The sequence below is a fragment of the Dama dama genome, chromosome X (genome assembly GCF_033118175.1).
Source record: "Dama dama isolate Ldn47 chromosome X, ASM3311817v1, whole genome shotgun sequence".
Lineage (NCBI taxonomy): Eukaryota > Metazoa > Chordata > Mammalia > Artiodactyla > Cervidae > Dama > Dama dama.
In genome coordinates, this window is record NC_083714.1 from 24,046,048 (window position 1) to 24,062,796 (window position 16,749).

Genomic DNA, 16,749 nt, shown 5'->3' on the forward strand with positions numbered 1-16,749 from the left:
GGCCTTTAATTTTTAAAATTAAAGAAACTAAACAAAGGAGGTGATGTCTGTTAAAACACGTATGGAACCAGAAAGGGCTGGCCAAGTGCTCCTCAGGGGCAGCTGGGATGGAGCAGTGGGAGCAAAGGCTCTGGCATTTGACACACCTGGGTTCCACTCCCAGCTCTGCTATTTAGCCCAGGGCAGGTCACTTGACTTCCTGTGGGCCTGATTCCTCAACCGTTAATGGTGGGAGTAATACTTCATGAGGTGGTAGTAGTGGGGGAGGAGCGGAGAAAGGAATTGTGCAAAAGCCCTTTATAGAGAGTAAAGGAGCCATTACTGCCACCTCTCAGGACAGACTGTCAACAAACCCCTTACTCCCCTAGAGATCAAAGGTCACAGTGAAATGAACAGTCCACATGGTAAACCTGAAACTAATATGCTATAGTAAAGTCAACTATACCTCAACAATTTTTTTTAAAAGAGTTCAGAAATAAATCTATACATCAACGGTCAACTGAGTTGTGACAGGGGTCCTTGCAGGAGCCCCACAGAACCTAGCAGGTGGCCGCCAGTCACTCTGTGCCTCAGGGTGCTTGGCTGTCCACGTCTCAGAGCTCAGAGAAAATTCAGAGAACCCTTAACACCCATCGGATGTCCCATCTCAACTCGCCAACCCCAACCAGAAGCTTCGCTTCTAGTCAGAGCGGCTCAGAGTCTACACAAGACCACTGCTTTCGTCTGTCCCCTGGGGAAAACTCTACTTGGTGCTCCGTGGTGACCTAAATGGGAAGGAAATCCAAAAAAAGAGGGGATATATGTATATGTATAGCTGATTCACTTTGCTGTACAGTAGAAAGTAACACAACCTCGTAAAGAAACTATACTCCAACACAAGTTTTAAAGAAAAGGACAAAGTGCACTCCAAAGAAGCCCCAATTCAGAAACAGCTTTTCTGAAGAAGCTTTCTCATGCCAAAGCTCCCTCAGGCTCGAACTGAGAGGACAGCCTTCTCCCTCCAAGCTGCCCCCCACCCTAGCCCCATGCCTCCACCAGGCTTAGGGCTTGAGCTCTCCTGAATGGGAGAAGGGGTGTGGAAATAATGAATGTGTGTGTCCATGTGTGTTCAGTCACAACTGCTCTTCGCGACCCCATGACCTGTAGCCCACCAGGCTCCTCTGTCCATGGCATTCTCCAGGCAAGAATACTGGAGTGGGTTGCTGTGCCCTCCTCCAAGGGATCTTCCCGGCCCAGGGATCAAATCTGCATTTCTTGCATCTTCTGCCTTGGCAGGTGGATTCTTTATCAGTCAGCCCGGTTCTGCTGGGAAGTTGTTGCCACAAACTACAGTTTTTTTTCTCTTCTGTGGTCCTATTCCACTTTCAGTTTCCATTACTCATCCTTTTGACGATCCAGGCCCAAACTACAAACTGACTTTCAGCCGCCAGTTCCTCAGCCATGCCCCAAATGGGACAGAAACCGCCAAGGGCCTAGGGGTTATCTGTGTCATTTCTGGGGTCAAGGGAAGCCCTTTTTAGGCACAAAATAATTTCCTAGACATGGGTGGGACATTCCTTTAAAGCAACCCTACTCAACCATGGTGCTTCCCTGGTGACTCAGCAATAAAGACTCCGTCTGCAATGCAAGAGATGCTCAGGAGAAGTGGCTTCAATCCCTGGGTTGGGAAGATCCTCTGGAAGAGGGCATGGCAACCCACTCCAGTATTCTTGCCTGGAGAATCCCCATGGACAGAGGAGCCTGGCGGGCTACAGTCCATGAGGTCGCAAAGAGTCAGACACAACTGAGTGACAGAGCATGCACGCAGTGTAGCCACAGACTGGAATCACCGGGAGGGCTTTTTTAAAAGTACTGCTGCCTGAGCTTCAATTTAGACTCATTAAATTGGCATTCTGGAGGAGTGGCCCAGGCCGGCAGGTTTTTTAAAGCACCTCAGGTGATTGTATTCTAATAGGAGGCCAGGTTGAGAACCAGAGCTCTAAAGCTATTATCTCTATAATTAGAGATCAAGGCTTATTAAATAAGCAAACAAAAGCTTTAAAAGCAAAAGAGGGAAGGCCCCCAGGACTATGGAGGACCTACTGGGTGCTGAGCCCTGAGGTGCATATTCACACCCACATGAATATGGACAAGCAGCTCAGCCTGAGGCTGGGCTTTCACTTTCACTCTTTCTGGAGAAACTGCAGGAGGAAATTCCTGGGGAGGGGGAGACAGCCATACTTCTTACCTGTAGCTAAAAACGTCTTTCCTTCCAGCTCTCCCAAAGTCTGTAACAGGGAAAACTACCCCCAAAAGATTTTCTACTAAAAGTGTGTGTGGGTTGAGTGGGGGTAATGACAGGCTATGTTTACATAACCAGCATGAACCCCACCCGTCCCCAGAATGTGCATCAAAAACACAGGCAATGTCTCATGTTAACAAGACATGTTTGCAGGCTGAGGACATGACCTGGCTCCTTTGATTTAAGATGTTTGAAGGCAGCTACATTTTTTTTCCTTTGGCTGTGCCACATGCCATGTGGCTTGTAGAACCTCACTTCCTGGACCAGGGACTGAACCGGTGCCCTGGGCAGTGAAAGCGCGGAGTCCTAATCACTGGACCGCCAGGAAATCCCACCCTCCCCGCCCCCGCAAGGCAGCTACATTCTTGAAGCAATGGTTTCTGTTCCTCCCTTTAAAACGTGGGTCCCCATGGCCCCCACCCGCTGAGCCTTGCCCCACCCTTTACAGGAAGAGGGGCCTCTGTAGAAATTTGAAGTTACTTCCTTCCTTACCATGTCCTTAAAGCCGCCCAGGACAGCGGCAGTGATGATGCCCAGGAAGAGGCCAACGATGTTGAGGATGGTGGCAGACCAGAGCAGGTGGTAGAGGTGGATGATATCCTGGCAGCTGCTGACGTCGATGTACTCGTAGTAGCCACCAGTGATCTCTACCCGGCTGGAAGGGGAGAAGGGCACCCAGTCAGTCGCCAAGGAGCAGGCTGTCCCCCAGGGCTTTGGCTACCATGCAGCCCAGTGAAAAGACAGGGGGTCACGTGCGACACTATCATAACGGACATGGAAGCCAAGAATGCACTTGGGGATCAAGATAGTATAATGAATCAAAGTGTCACTGCTGTTTATCCCCATCCCCCAAACCCCTCCTATCTGCCAGAGAAATACTTGTTAACATTGCTAACATTAATCCTAGATGGCAATTACTAATACCTGCTGTGTGCAGGCACAGGGCTAAGCATTTTACAGACGTGGATACATCACACCTGTGCTTCTACGGCAGCTCCTAGTCAACAGGTGTCTATTAAAATTAAGTTAAAAATTCAGTTCTTCCGTCTCACTAGGCACATGTTAAATGCTCAGCAGCCTCACTTTTAAAGGTCATGCTAGTGGCTGGTTACCGTACTGGACAGAGCATTTCTGTCATCACAGAAAGTTCTATTAGGCAGCACTGTGAATCCTTATAATATTTAAGACGTAAGTATTAGCCCCCATTCCCATTTTACAGATGAAGAAACTGAAGCACAGAGATATTAGGAACTTCCTCAAATTGTAAGCGGTAGAGCTGGGATCTGAATTCAGGCTTCAGTGATTTCGGTATTTCCTTTCTCAAAACAAAACGAAATGCCAACAACGTCCCAATAAAGTACTAAAGTTGAGTTCCTGCACAAAATCTGAATAGCGCCTCCTCACAGAGAGCTTCCCTGACCACTCTGTCCAAAGATAATCCCCCATCCAGTTCCGTCAGTCTCTAGCCCACTACTTGCTATGAACTGAATTGTGTCCCCCTCTGAAACTCATATATTGAAACCCTAATTTCCAAAGTGACTGTATTTGGAGAAGGGCTTTTTAGGAGATAATAAATTAAGATTAGATCATAAGGTCTAAGGTATAGGATACTGTTAAGTGCTCAGTTGTGTCTGACTCTTTGCAACCCCATGAACTGCAGCCCACCAGGTTCCTCTGTCCATGGAATTCTCCAGGCAAGAATACTGGAGTGGGTTGCCATTCCCTTCTCCAGGGGACCTTCCCAACCCAGGGATCGAAGCCAGGTCAGGGAGCAAATCTGAGTCTCTTGCATTTCCTGCATTGGCAGGTGGGTTCTTTACTACTTAGTGCCACCTGGGAAGCCCTTAAAGTCTAAGGGTGGGGCCCTAACCCGATGGGATTGGAGGCTTTTACAAAAAGAGGAAGAGAAATCTCTCCACACATTTAAACACACTGAGGAAAGGTGTTACCTGTTAAATTAATTAAACAAAAGTTCCTGTCCTCCTGGCCGTTGCAAATTATTTTACAACTTGGACACTGGAATCAATCATGAATCTCAAACACTGTGATTTTTAAACTTACAACCGAACACCCTGGCATCAGGATGGTTGTTACATGCGACTCTCCTGCTATAAGAACACCAAAAATGAAAAACAAAAAACAAAAAACTAAAGGTTAACCTCCAAAATGAATCAGGGAGAGATTATTCACACAAGACTTTTAAACTTCACGGATGAATTATCTTAGAATTCTTTAAAACCAGTGTATCTGTAAAGAATTGAAACCAGTGTGGTTATGGGACAGTCTGTGTCAAAATCATCTGTGTTTGTATGTCTGTGTGCCAGCCTGTGTGTGTCGGAGTGTTATCCGTGAGTGTCTCTGTGCGTCTCTGTGTGTGCACATGCATCTTTGAGAAAGAAATGGTTAAACATGCAGACTCTGAGGCCATGGGGGTTTAGGTTCTGGGATTTGTATTAACTGAGTTCATTGATCTTTGAGACCCACTGTGTTAAATAGTAAGCTTCCCCAGTGGAATTTTAACAGTGTTTCAATTCATCAGGATTTGGACTGGATTTCAGGATTTTGGGGAACATAGCTGGGCACCGCCTGGAAGCATACACTGAGAGCCTCCTATTAGTGGGCACAGTACTCAGGCCTGGGGATGGGACAAGGAAGATACACAGATGACTTACTGCTCAAAAAGGCACCGCTCTACAGGGATGCTCCCCTGTAAAGGGCAGCCATGTGTGTAATGGTGAGTGTAGGGTTGTAGGGGTGCAGGGGAGGCTTGAGAATCAGCTTCTGACTTCTCCCAAGTTATCTTTGAAAGTAGTGAAGTGCTTATGTCCTAATACACCAAGGGCAGGCTGGTAACACCTGTAGATATATAGACGGGCAGTACAGCTGAGCAGACTCTGGAATCAGACTGCACTTGAACCCTGGCTCTGTCACTTATTTGCTGTCTGACCTTGAGCAACTTTCTTTTTTTTTTTTTTTTTTTTTTGAGCAACTTTCTTAACCTCTCTGAGCCTGGGGGATTTCACAAGTCAATGCACGAAAGTAGTATTCTAGCACAATATAAGTACTCTAGAAGTACTCTACCACCTGAACAAGTAGGTGTTTTTTTTTTTTCCCCGTCTAAGAGCCAGCCTCTGGCAAAATGATTCAAACCCCTGAATTGTGTTCTTAAAGGTAGTGATGCTTTAAGGACACAGACCACAACATGAGGCTTGGTTAGTAGTTTGTTGAAAAATATTCAATAATTGTAGAGAATATATGTTTGGTTTCAGTTTGAGCGTGTTCAGCAGCTACTATGTTATTTTCACAGAGCCATGAAGCAAAAGAACATTAATACTAGATCTGGTTAAGGGTTTAGCAAATTAATGTGGTTTGTTTCTGTTTGAGATTCATGATTCCATTTGGTTCAGTCTCCGGGCAGAACTTTCTCTGAAATCCCATCTTTTGTATTCTCACAGCTCCTACCCTCAGACCTTCATGACTGCCAAGTCTCCTGCCAGAGCCCACCACAGCCTGCTTCAGCTTCCTAACACATTTAAAAAACTAAGTCATTCAGCTAATCAAAACCCTTCCACAGCTCTCCATTACCTTCAGGAAAATGTGCCCCAATTCCTCAGTCTGCCATGATCTGATTCCAAAATGGAATCCACACTTCAGTCAGGCTGGTCTTCAGAAGCACCAAACTAAACTATTCCAGACCTTTGTTCAGATTTCTCCCCCTGCATGGGAGGTACTGCCTTCTGTTCTCAGCCTCTCCTGATCTCTCCCACTGCGCAGAGCTTCCACACACTCATCTCATTCTTCAAGGACTCCAGTGCCCATTCATCACCTTTATCCCTGGGCTCCCACAACCTCAGTCTGTTCTTCTTAGTTTGGCACTTTGCATATATCAGTAATGCAGCTATTCATTTGATCCGATGTTTACCTGGAGCCTAATCAGAGCTGAAGCTGCAACCAAGGCCAAGGTGGACATGATAGCTTCATCTAAATTCTAACCTCTGGAGGGCAAGGTTATCTCTTACACTTCTGTTGTATCTCCCTCACTGCCTCCGAGCTCAGTGAGAGAATTGTTGTGGGTCATCAACAGATACTTGGGGAATGAGTAATTGAGTTCAAAGACAGATCGTAAGACTGATTACCCAATCTGGGCTTTCACCCACTTGCTCTTAACTTGCTGGGTATATCTGGAGAAACAGATAACCTCTCTTCATTTCAGTCCCCACTCAACAAATTAGGAGGCACCAGATCTTGGATAAAGCCGAAGGGCATCCTTCTGCTCTTCCATAAGGGCCTAGAACTATTCACCAACTCCCCGTGGACAGATAGAGGCTCTGCACCACCTCTGGGCACACTTCTCCACCTCCCCATGATCCCCCTGGTAAACTCAGTTCCTTAAGGGCAAAATGTTATCTTATCAGTATGTGTTCTTCTAGAACAGTCCCTGGCACATGGTAAGAGCTCAAGAAAAAGTTCGCCAAAGGGAGGAGCGGATGAAAGCGAGCTATCGTCTTTCATTTTATTACCAGTGGCAGCAGTTCACAAACCACCCCCATTTCCTTTCGCTTCCTGTAGGTTGAACAACAAAAACCAGTGATATTGACTTGACCTCTCCAAAGCCAAGGGAAGGCTAGAAGGCAGCCGCTGAGGAGCTGTATCCTAAAGAAACCACCTTCCTGCACAGGCTGAAACGGAATCATCTAGGTTTGGTGTTAAAACCTCACTGCCCCTGACGTCAAAGAAGGTCTGTGGCTTCGAGGGGACAGTAGAAACTCTGTTTCCGTAGTGCCCTACAAATGACTGCCTGATGCTTTTGTTCCCACTTTTTTTTTTTTTTCTTGGCCTCCTTTCCAGGAAATGGACTGGAGGAGCTGGCAATTGATTAAAAATAGGCTTCGTGTGAGGAAAACAAATATGCATTCGGCAAAATTAAAGTCTCCGAGCCTTAGAAGGCTTGCAGCTAGCTATATTTAGGCCTGGAGGTTAGGTCTCCTTCGGGCTGGCTGGAAAAAGCCTCAGGTCAAGGAAAATCTTTTCCTTCTATTGTAGGATCATTGCCTCTGAAGTCTCACAGCCTTGGTTTCTGATCGCATGGGACGGTTTCCTGATGAAAAGCTCAGGAAGTACTTTTCTGGTGGCTTTGCCCTTGGAATCTCAACATTATAGACCTGGGCAAGGACTCAATGACCGCCTGAAGCTGGTCTCCAGACATCAGGTGGGTGAGCAGTGTTTCCAGCTCAAAGGTCTTTAGGAGCAGTACCCACACCCCACACCCCCACTCTCCACCCGTAGCCCTGTTAGTCGACTGGTCCAATACTTTATATTCCTGGAGAAAAGGGTGTTCCTCTTTTTGATCCTTTCCAATACATGTCACTCCCTTGTCATCAGGTTTTTTAATCGAGCCCGGTCCTGTGCTGGAGCCTGAGGATACAGATAAGATGAAGTCATGTTTGCTGTCTTTAGGGAGTCCAGAGTTTTAGCAGAGCTCCTCATAAAATTTCTTTAGGGCCTTGAAGACAACCCTGGCATAACTTGCTTTAAGAAAGTCACTTCTTATGAAGTTCAGATTGACAGGAAGATAAATTGGGCTTGAGTCTCCATTTTAAAAAAAGTTCACCTAAGGGCTCAGCTAAATGGAAATTAAAGTAGGATTTAGTTTATTCAGACCTTTTTCAGAAACACACCTAATGGCAGAGAGAAAGGTGTGCCTGCGAGGAATCACTTGTCAGCCCTCCCAGCAGGCCTCTTCTCACCTCCTGGGATCTCAGGAGGCCTGGGAAGGGAAAAGGAGAGGGGAGAAGAGACCTGGCCAGAGGACAGGTTGTCAAAAGGAGGGAGGAGGTAAAAAAGAGAGGGGTGGACTGAGCAGGGGGAGGGAGGCAGATAAGGGGAGGCAAGAGGAAAGATAGTAAAATAACCCCAAATCCCCTAGGACCTATTTTACATGTCTTTGATCATTTTTGGAAGGATGGGCTTAGGAAGTACAATTATAGCCAGCTCTCCATCACTGCTAAGGAGGGAAGTCCTTTTCAAGTGTTAGTTATTATTACAACATGAATAATTGAACCTCCCAGATAATCCCCAAACCTCATTTGAGTCTTTCAGTTTCTCTTCCTCCACTGCCAAATCTTTTAACAAAATGAGACCAGTGATAGCAGAGAAAGTAAACAGGCTGGAGTGAATCCCCCTTCTCCTCCTGCTCCCCCTTCCCCCTCCCCTGCCTCTTGTCTGTCAGGTCTTAATCCTCAAAGTGAATAAACTGGTCCCCCAATACCAAGAGTAAGGAGTGTGAGTGAGGAGGAGTGCATCCATCTGACCCCTCTGGATCTAGCTCCATCCAGGCCCCTTCTGCCAACTCCTCCCTTCCTCCCTTCCCCTCCTCAGTCCCCTTGAACTGAGAGCTGGAAGAAAACACGTGCATGACATGCAGGGCCATTTACTTATGTTCTGCATCACGCATTCACACACTCCTGTCTACTCCACCTTCTACATTCCTCTTACAAGTACTCCCTGCCTTCCACCATCCCCACAACAACTTCATCTAGGCTCCATTCCCTTTGGCCTGGACTCTGGCAGTGGCCCCCTCGCTGCCTCCAGTCTCTAGCCACTCAAATCCATCTACCATGCTGTATCCTTCAGTGGCTCCCAGTTGTTTACAGGGTCAAGTCCAAAAGCATTCCTATGGTCTGGTGTGTGACTAGAGCTCTACTCCTCACCTCCTACTACCTTGTAAAACCGTCCCCACCCCCACAAATGCTGGGAAGACCCTCCCCATCTCCACCCCTAATTTAAGTTTGCTCCTAACTCCCGCCTTATCCTTTAAGCCTCAGATCCCACACCCCCTACTCCTTGACACGCCTCCTCCCCCCACCCACCAGCAACTCTGGCTTCCAGTCATCTGCGTTGAGAGGTTCCCCAGGACCTCCCCAGATCCCCACTACACTTCTCACTAGACTGCAATCAATGGCTCACAAGTCTGTCATCCCTGCTGACCTACAAGCTTCTCAGCAGGGCTCTGTATTTCTGGCATCTAAATGTGTTTTGAAAGAGAATAAATCATGTTTTAACATTGAATGGCAGAGCGCCAGAGTGGCTGTAGCAGAACTAGCACCACCAAGCCTGATCCTGCCTCAGGGCCTTTGCATTTGCTGTTCTGTTTGCTTGGGATACTCTTTTCCTCAAGTATCTACTTGGTTGGCCCTCTGGCATCATTCAGATCTCTTCACAAATTTTACCTCCTCAAAGAGCTCTTCCCTGGCTCCTTTTATCCAACATGGCACTCACACTCCCCACTTTGAAACTATCTACCTACCTTTCCTGCTTCATTTTTTTTCAGGGCTCTGATTGACACCTGGCATGTTACATATTCATGTGTTCATTGACTATCTTCCCTAATAAAATCTAAGTTCCATGAGGGCAAGGAATTTTTTTTTTTTTTTTTTTTTTGCTGCTGCTGCTGCTGAATCTCCAACATCTGGAACAAGGCCAGGCACAGAGAAAATGCTCAATAACTGTTTGTTGAATATTGTTGAACTTGGACTTAGAACTGGGTGTGAACCCTCCCTCTACCCTCTACCTCAAATTCTGTGTGACCTTGGACTAGTTGTCTGTTTCCTCTGAGCCTCAGTCTTACCATCTGTAAAATGCGAAGAATAATTGTACATAAATCATGGGTAAGAATGAAATGAGATCAGCACTCTGAAAGCACTTACTTAGCATGCTGCCTGGCACAGAGACGGCAGGTAACGCCTGCCAGCTGAAATCCATGGACACACCAATGTCTTCTGCTTCTCTGATCCCTACCATGCACCCTTCCCCCATCTCATACCCATGGTGGTCACACCATCAGGGGCTTGGCACTCACTTGCCGCAGTTGTAGAGGTCACAGCAGAAGCAGGTGTTGCCCCGGATGCGAGGTGTGCAGAATCCACGGCTGAGGTGAGGGCAGTTCACCTGTGGACACACAGCAGTGAGCAGGTGAGCTGGCGCTGGATGGGAGCAGGACCCTCTGGGATTGGCAGTGCGAGCTAGTGAACTGATGGAGACGGTAAGGATGGCTGTGAAATGAATACACTGAAGCACAGCCGGGATGGAGCTGGGCTGGCTCATCTCGTGCATGAGGCAAGTCACTGTGGAGCTGGGCTCACATCCAGCCTCAGCCACAGCCCTCAACGCCCCATCCCTGGAGGGTGGAGATGGAGAGGAGGAAGGACGGATGGAAGGGCGGACAGAAGAACAAATGGACGGTAGGAAATGAGGCTACGACGGGGAATCAGGGTACAGGAGGAAAGAGGACCACATTAGGGAAGGAAGACAGAAGGGCAGTCACATGCACTCTGAAGTGCACTGGTACCTCTCGAGCTGCCTGCGTAAGGTTCCTCATAACCCTCGCGGAAGGAGAATTTTTGGTTGAGGAACTTATGACCTTATACAGGAAAAATAGGGTTAGGGGGACCAGGGTTACAAGCGAACCTATGGAAGTCATCATTCATATTTTTACAGTCACCAAGGTAACACAAGAATGCGATCATGATGAAATCAAGAGAATAACAATGACATTTTATACATCTTGAGTTTGCCCACAAAAAAAAGGAAAAATTAATTTCCGTTTACCGTCTCTTGTTTGTGAGAAATCTTCCAGGCTCCCCCCACCCCAATACAGGTGCAACGAAGTGCTTGTAAATGTGTTTTGCTGTGTTACATAGAACATGGGTGGTAAACAGGCACTTTTTCTATATTGGGTCCTTCATCCAAAAGCTCAAGCCTTTCTGACATGCTGTCAGCACGTACATCTTTCTACTTCTTTCTAACCCGAGAATAGTCAGGAAAAATAGTGAATTGCTGGTCGGGGAAGGAAAGTGGGGAAAGTGGGTGGCAAAGTCACCATGTAAGTACTTGCCCTAACGCCTTGGGAGCAGGGCCATAGCTTTGCCGGCCTCCCCAGGCACCGTTCACACTGGCTTTTAGAGAGAAATGGCTTCGCCTGATGCCGTTTCATTTTATGGAATGCAGTCACCATTTTACATCCACTTCTCACCCTTTTCCAACAATCACAAGTTTACCATTTTTCTAACTATTCTCAGAGTGGGGGTTGACTCTCAATTTGAGGTTAATAGAGAACCAAACGGAGAAGGCAATGGCACCCCACTCCAGTACTCTTGCCTGGAAAATCCCATGGACGGAGGAGCCTGGTAGGCTGCAGTCCATGAGGTCGCCAAGAGTCGGACACGACTGAGCGACTTCACTTTCACTTTTCCCTTTCATGCATTGGAGAAGGAAATGGCAACCCACTCCAGCGTTCTTGCCTGGAGAATCCCAGGGACGGGGGAGCCTGGTGGGCTGCCATCTATGGGGTCGCACAGAGTCAGACACGACTAAAGCGACCTAGCAGCAGTAGCAGAGAACCAAATGGTCAATGTTGCTAGAAGCATACAGTAGAAGTTCATGTTAAAGGGCTCTCTGGGTTGGGGAGGGGTGGTTGTGAGCTGAAATGAAAGCTCTCCGAGAATGACCTGAAGCCTCACCTCACCTCACTGCCCACTGCCTCAGCTTCTCCATGAGGTGACAGGGACCCAAGGAGAGCTGTGTGGGGTGGGAGAGACACCACCTCACGTGTCCACTCAAGCATCATCAGACTGGCCTCCTGGGGGTGTCATGAGACCAGGGGAGTCAGGGCCAGGCTGACAGCTGCCCCAGAGCCTCAAACTGAAGCAGGCTTCTCAATAACATTCATTTGGCTCCTGACCCCTCCTGCATATGAGACTCAGGCTCTGTCTGCTGGGTCCAGCCTGCTGACTTGGTGGGCCTCCCACTTTACTTCCAGCTAGACATCAGGTCCAGGCAGCTGACCCATCCTCCGCAGATGCAGACGTGGGGAAGGACCTGCCCTGTGGCCTCTGTACTCTCTCCTCTGTCCCTCTCAGGATCAAAGCCACAAACAGAGAGGCTGCCTGCTGGGGTCAGAGGGGCAGCCTGTGACCACAGAACAAAGCGAATCTGATTAGGCCTCAGGAGCGCTAACTTATGACTGTGGCCCCATTAGCACCTTGCCTTGAACTGAACCACTGAACAAACCAACTAAAGACACCTCACAGCAAGCTGCAGGCCTCGGGAAGAGAGTCAAAGAAAAAGGGTTCTAGGCAGAACAGGAGACTTTTCCCAAAGGTAAGGCGGTAACCCCATTCTGGCTCTTACCTCCTCAGCTTCCTTCTGAGATGTCTTGGGGACATAGTGGCACCGGTTAGCATAGAGGGGCTTCAGATCCTGGAAAGGGAAACAGCAAACCAAAAGGCTTTGGGCTTTGGAAAACAAAGCGGCAAGTGCTCTGATGGGTAAGAGTTTAACACACACACATCCCAGAGTAGGTAGTGTTGGGTTAATTTCTGTGAGGATCAGATAAAAATGTTCTAATAACTACTTTCTATTGGGCCACTTAGTTAATGAGAAATTAGGAAATTGATTGAGAAATGCGTTTCTTAAAATTTCCGTTCTGGTTTTTTTTTCATTTATTTTTATTAGTTGGAGGCTAATGACTTTGCAATATTGTAGTGGTTTTTGTCATACATTGACATGCATCAGCCATGGATTTACATGGTTTTCTTTTATTTCTAGTCTAGTCTTTGCAAAGAATCCCCAGGGAACAGGAGTCAAAATTCCAGGTGATCGCAACACGACACTCCGCGATGGAGGGAGGCCAGCTCCAACAATGAGGTCTCATTATCACCTGAGGACAGGACCAGGGCAGGCTGACGCATCCTCCCTGTTGTCATTGCCATAGCTTTTTCAGAAAGAAGAGCTCAGGAAGCAAATCCCAGGGAGACGGGCAGCCACGGAGCCCACACTAGGTTTTAACTCAACTGAACTATGAGCCATTTTCACTCAACTACACAGATTAGAAAAAGACAGCGAACTCCAAAATACTGCTAAAGCCCAGGAAAAGTTGACTAGCCCTGCTGGTTTGGCCAGCTTCCTATGAGGGAGCTCTCAGGCACGGGGGTGGGGGGAGGAGGGTGGTGTGCATTGGGGTGGGACAGACAGATGCCACCCTGTGCCGCCCAGAAGGTGGCAGGCAGGGGATGCTGCCCAACTTTCACAGGACATTAAACATCCCCTGAGCGGGAGGGGCCTTCAGCCAAGAGCAGGTTAGCAGAGGATCAGCAGTTTATACAAACTGACCTTTGGAGGTGGGCCAAAGCACCCTGGCCAAGGGAGTTTATCTATTGCCCCATCCCCACTGAACCCACTTCTCTCACCACTGCCAATCATCCTGATGGCTGCTTTCCCCCACACGTGTGATTGAGCATCTCCTGTACCTGACACCCATGTGCCCCCTGCCTCCCTGCCTGCTGCCCCGTCCAGTTGCTTCTACCTAGCTGCTCTGTGTTCTCAAAGCGTCCTGCCCTGGGGCTCAGCCTGGAGTCACGCTGGAAAGGCATGAGGGTTCTCATGGTCACGACTGGCAGGGTTTATTGTCCCCATTTGGGCAATGGTAGAAGTAGTTATCATTCCGCGGTTGTGGCGGGGGGGAGGCTCAATGTGCTGGTTGTAACCTCCTGACCTCCTGGTCCTACAAAGAGCATTCAGCTGCCAACTGCTTAAACAAAGATCGACGTGTGTGTGTGTGTGTGTGTGTGTGATGGTGGCCCATGTGCTGCCTGTGGCTGCCCTTCTGCACTGAGGCCCCAGGGGAGGAATAAGCCCACGTGACTAGCAGGTAAGAAAAGGCCACTGAGCCCGCCGACAGCCTTTTATTTACGTCTGAAGGGCGAGCAATGGCCGGTCGGAGCGCTGGCCACCAGCTGCCTTCCACTGAGAGTCTGAGTGCTCAGGGCCAGGCCCTCTCAGGCCTTGACGCCCATGATTTCATACCGTCCTCATGTTACCCCTGAGGTAACTAAGTTCCTATTACATCCAGGTAGAAGAGAAGAAACTGGCACAAGAAGGTGATGTGACTTTCCCGGCTAGTTAATGGCTATCTTCAGGGAGGGGAACGGAAGGAAATTGGAGACAAGGGAGAGAAGGAATGAGACACATTCAGAGGGCTGTGTCAGAAGGTAGGTGAAGCTCATATGCCCCTGAGCCAAAGGACAGGGCACCGTGGGACTTCCCTGGTGGCCCAGTAGTTAAGACTTGCAGGGGCCACACATTCAATCCCTGGTCAGAGAACTGGATTCCCACATGCCATGGGATGCAGCCAAAAAATAAACAGAAGGATGGGGCACCATGAGGCTAAAGGGGCTCCACAGCAGGAAAGGCTGGTTCTAACCCACCCAAACAGTGCTGGGGTCCAAATGTGCCTTTCATTTAAGCTGGCCAACAGATATCACCATTGATTAATAAATCCTCCTTCCTCAAAATTTCGCAGGGTCATGTCACATATGGAAGTTAAAAAAAAAAAAAACAGAACTGGGTGTCAGTGAGGACTGGTAGATGTCTCAGGACAGGTATAGTGTAGGCAAAAAGGTTTTCTCAAAGACTCATCTAGCTTTACCCCAAACCTTTAATCAAATGTTCTACTGCAGGCCACTACCAGCAGGAGGTACAGATGACCTAGAGTCAGAGGCTGGAAGAAACTTCCAGTAAATATAACTTGGATTTTTCTCCCATTGCCTTTTGGCTAAGGCCACCAATCAAAACCTTTTGGAGTTTAGGAGTCAGGGAAATGCAAATCAAAACCACAATGAGAAACCATTTCATACCTGCTACGATGGTTAGAATTAAAAAGTCAGCTAACAATAGGAGATTGGAACACTTGGACACTTCCAGTGCAACTATAAAATGATGCAGCCACTTTGGAAAATTGGCAGTTCTTCAAAAGGTTAAATATAGTTACCATATGACCCAAAACTTCAAATCATAGGTATATACACAAAGAAAATGAAAACATAGGTCCACATAGAAACTGGTACACAAATGTTTATAACAGCATTATTCATAAAAGCCAAAACGTAGAAACAACCTGTATGCCTGTCAACTGGTGAATGAACAAACAAAAGTGGTATATCCATACAATGGAATATTATTAGGCCATAAAAAGAAAGGAAGCACTGACATATGGTACAATATGGATGAATGTAGAAAACATTATACTAAGTAAAAGATGTCACAGAAAACCACATATTATATAATGCCATTAATACGAAATGTTAACTAATAAAGGGAAATCTATAGAAAAAGAGAGTAGATTAGTGGTTGCCTAGGATTTGGGGGAGCAGGCAGATTAGGTGATAACTAAAGGGTATGGGGTTGTTTGGGGGATGATGAAAACCTTCTAAAATTGATTTGGTGATAGTTTGCACATATCCATGAATGTACCAAAAGCTACTGAATTATGTGCTTCAGATGGGTAAATTAAATGAGATGTGAACTATGTCCCAATAAAGCTGTTTAAAAAAAAATTAGAAGTGGGAATAGGAGGGGAAAGGAGGAAGCCATTTCAGCTCATGATGCCATGAAAATCTACCACAGGCTTCTTGGCCACTAGGCCTGTGTTGCCATGGAGACTGCCTCGGAGTGAAGAGTGCTGTCAAATGGGGATAATAATGTCTGCCCTACATATCTCACAGGATGGTTGTGGGTCTCAAATGAGATAATAGATGTCAAGGCACACTGAAATGCTAAATCCACCACACAAAAACACAGATTTATTGTCATTAAGATGGCGCCTGTTGAAACAAAATAGCACACAATACTATGACTGATTGCAAACATGCTACAAAAATAGGTAGGTATACTCAGAGGGTAATATGTGAAAATCGCCTATGCTATAGAATCGCTCTTTTAAGGTGTTTAGGGTGGTAGGAGAGTGGATGTCACAAGTTCCTGTTGTGTCATTTGCCTTTTCAAAAAGAAAAAGATGGCTGCTCTCAGCTAAAATAATAAGGGATGGATCTGATATAGGAACCAATGTATTCTTGGTCCAAAAAGAGAACTGGGCAAAAAACCTCTCTCTCCCACCCCATACTTTTCCCCCTTCCCAGAAATGATATCCTTACAGGCCAACACTGACTGTGAATTCCACTAAGCTAGGCATGTGAGGGACTGACTCTTAAGTATGGGAGGAGAGTCCAAGAACAAGTTGGGATTGAAACAAAGTTGCAAATCACCCTTGCCCAGATAGTCCACACCCAGGACTCTCCCTCAGGCTAACCAGCACTGTTAGCCAAAGACTGAAATGGAATAAAATATCATTGATCCACAGAATATTCTATGATTCAATTTTGCTCTAATTCACTTGGTTTAGAAAATATACAATTCTAACTAGTTCATAGGATGTTTTCATTTTCTTTTTTATTTATGGATTTTTAATTGCTTTATGTTTTCATTTTCGTTGTTGGTTCAGTTGGGGATCAAAATAAGTGTCTGAGTGGGTTGTGGGGGCTCAGTAAGCAGCTTAGCTCACTCTTGCTTGGGGTTTGTGGGCCAGATCAGGGCCACGCTATGACCTCCCTGGGACTTTTGCCTTTTTCGGACTC

At 47.0% G+C, this 16,749-nt stretch overlaps 1 protein-coding gene across 1 annotated transcript in view; it reads right to left on the reverse strand.

Annotated features, from left to right (window-relative positions):
- The window catches only part of TMEM255A (transmembrane protein 255A), a 48,988-nt gene that overhangs the window by 13,380 nt on the left and 18,859 nt on the right, over positions 1-16,749 (reverse strand). The window contains exons 5-7 of the mRNA XM_061137461.1: positions 12,470-12,538; positions 10,140-10,228; positions 2,774-2,936 (exon numbers count right to left, since the gene is read on the reverse strand). Coding sequence (XP_060993444.1) covers positions 2,774-2,936; positions 10,140-10,228; positions 12,470-12,538 — 321 coding nt within the window. The remainder of the gene's footprint in view (positions 1-2,773; positions 2,937-10,139; positions 10,229-12,469; positions 12,539-16,749) is intronic.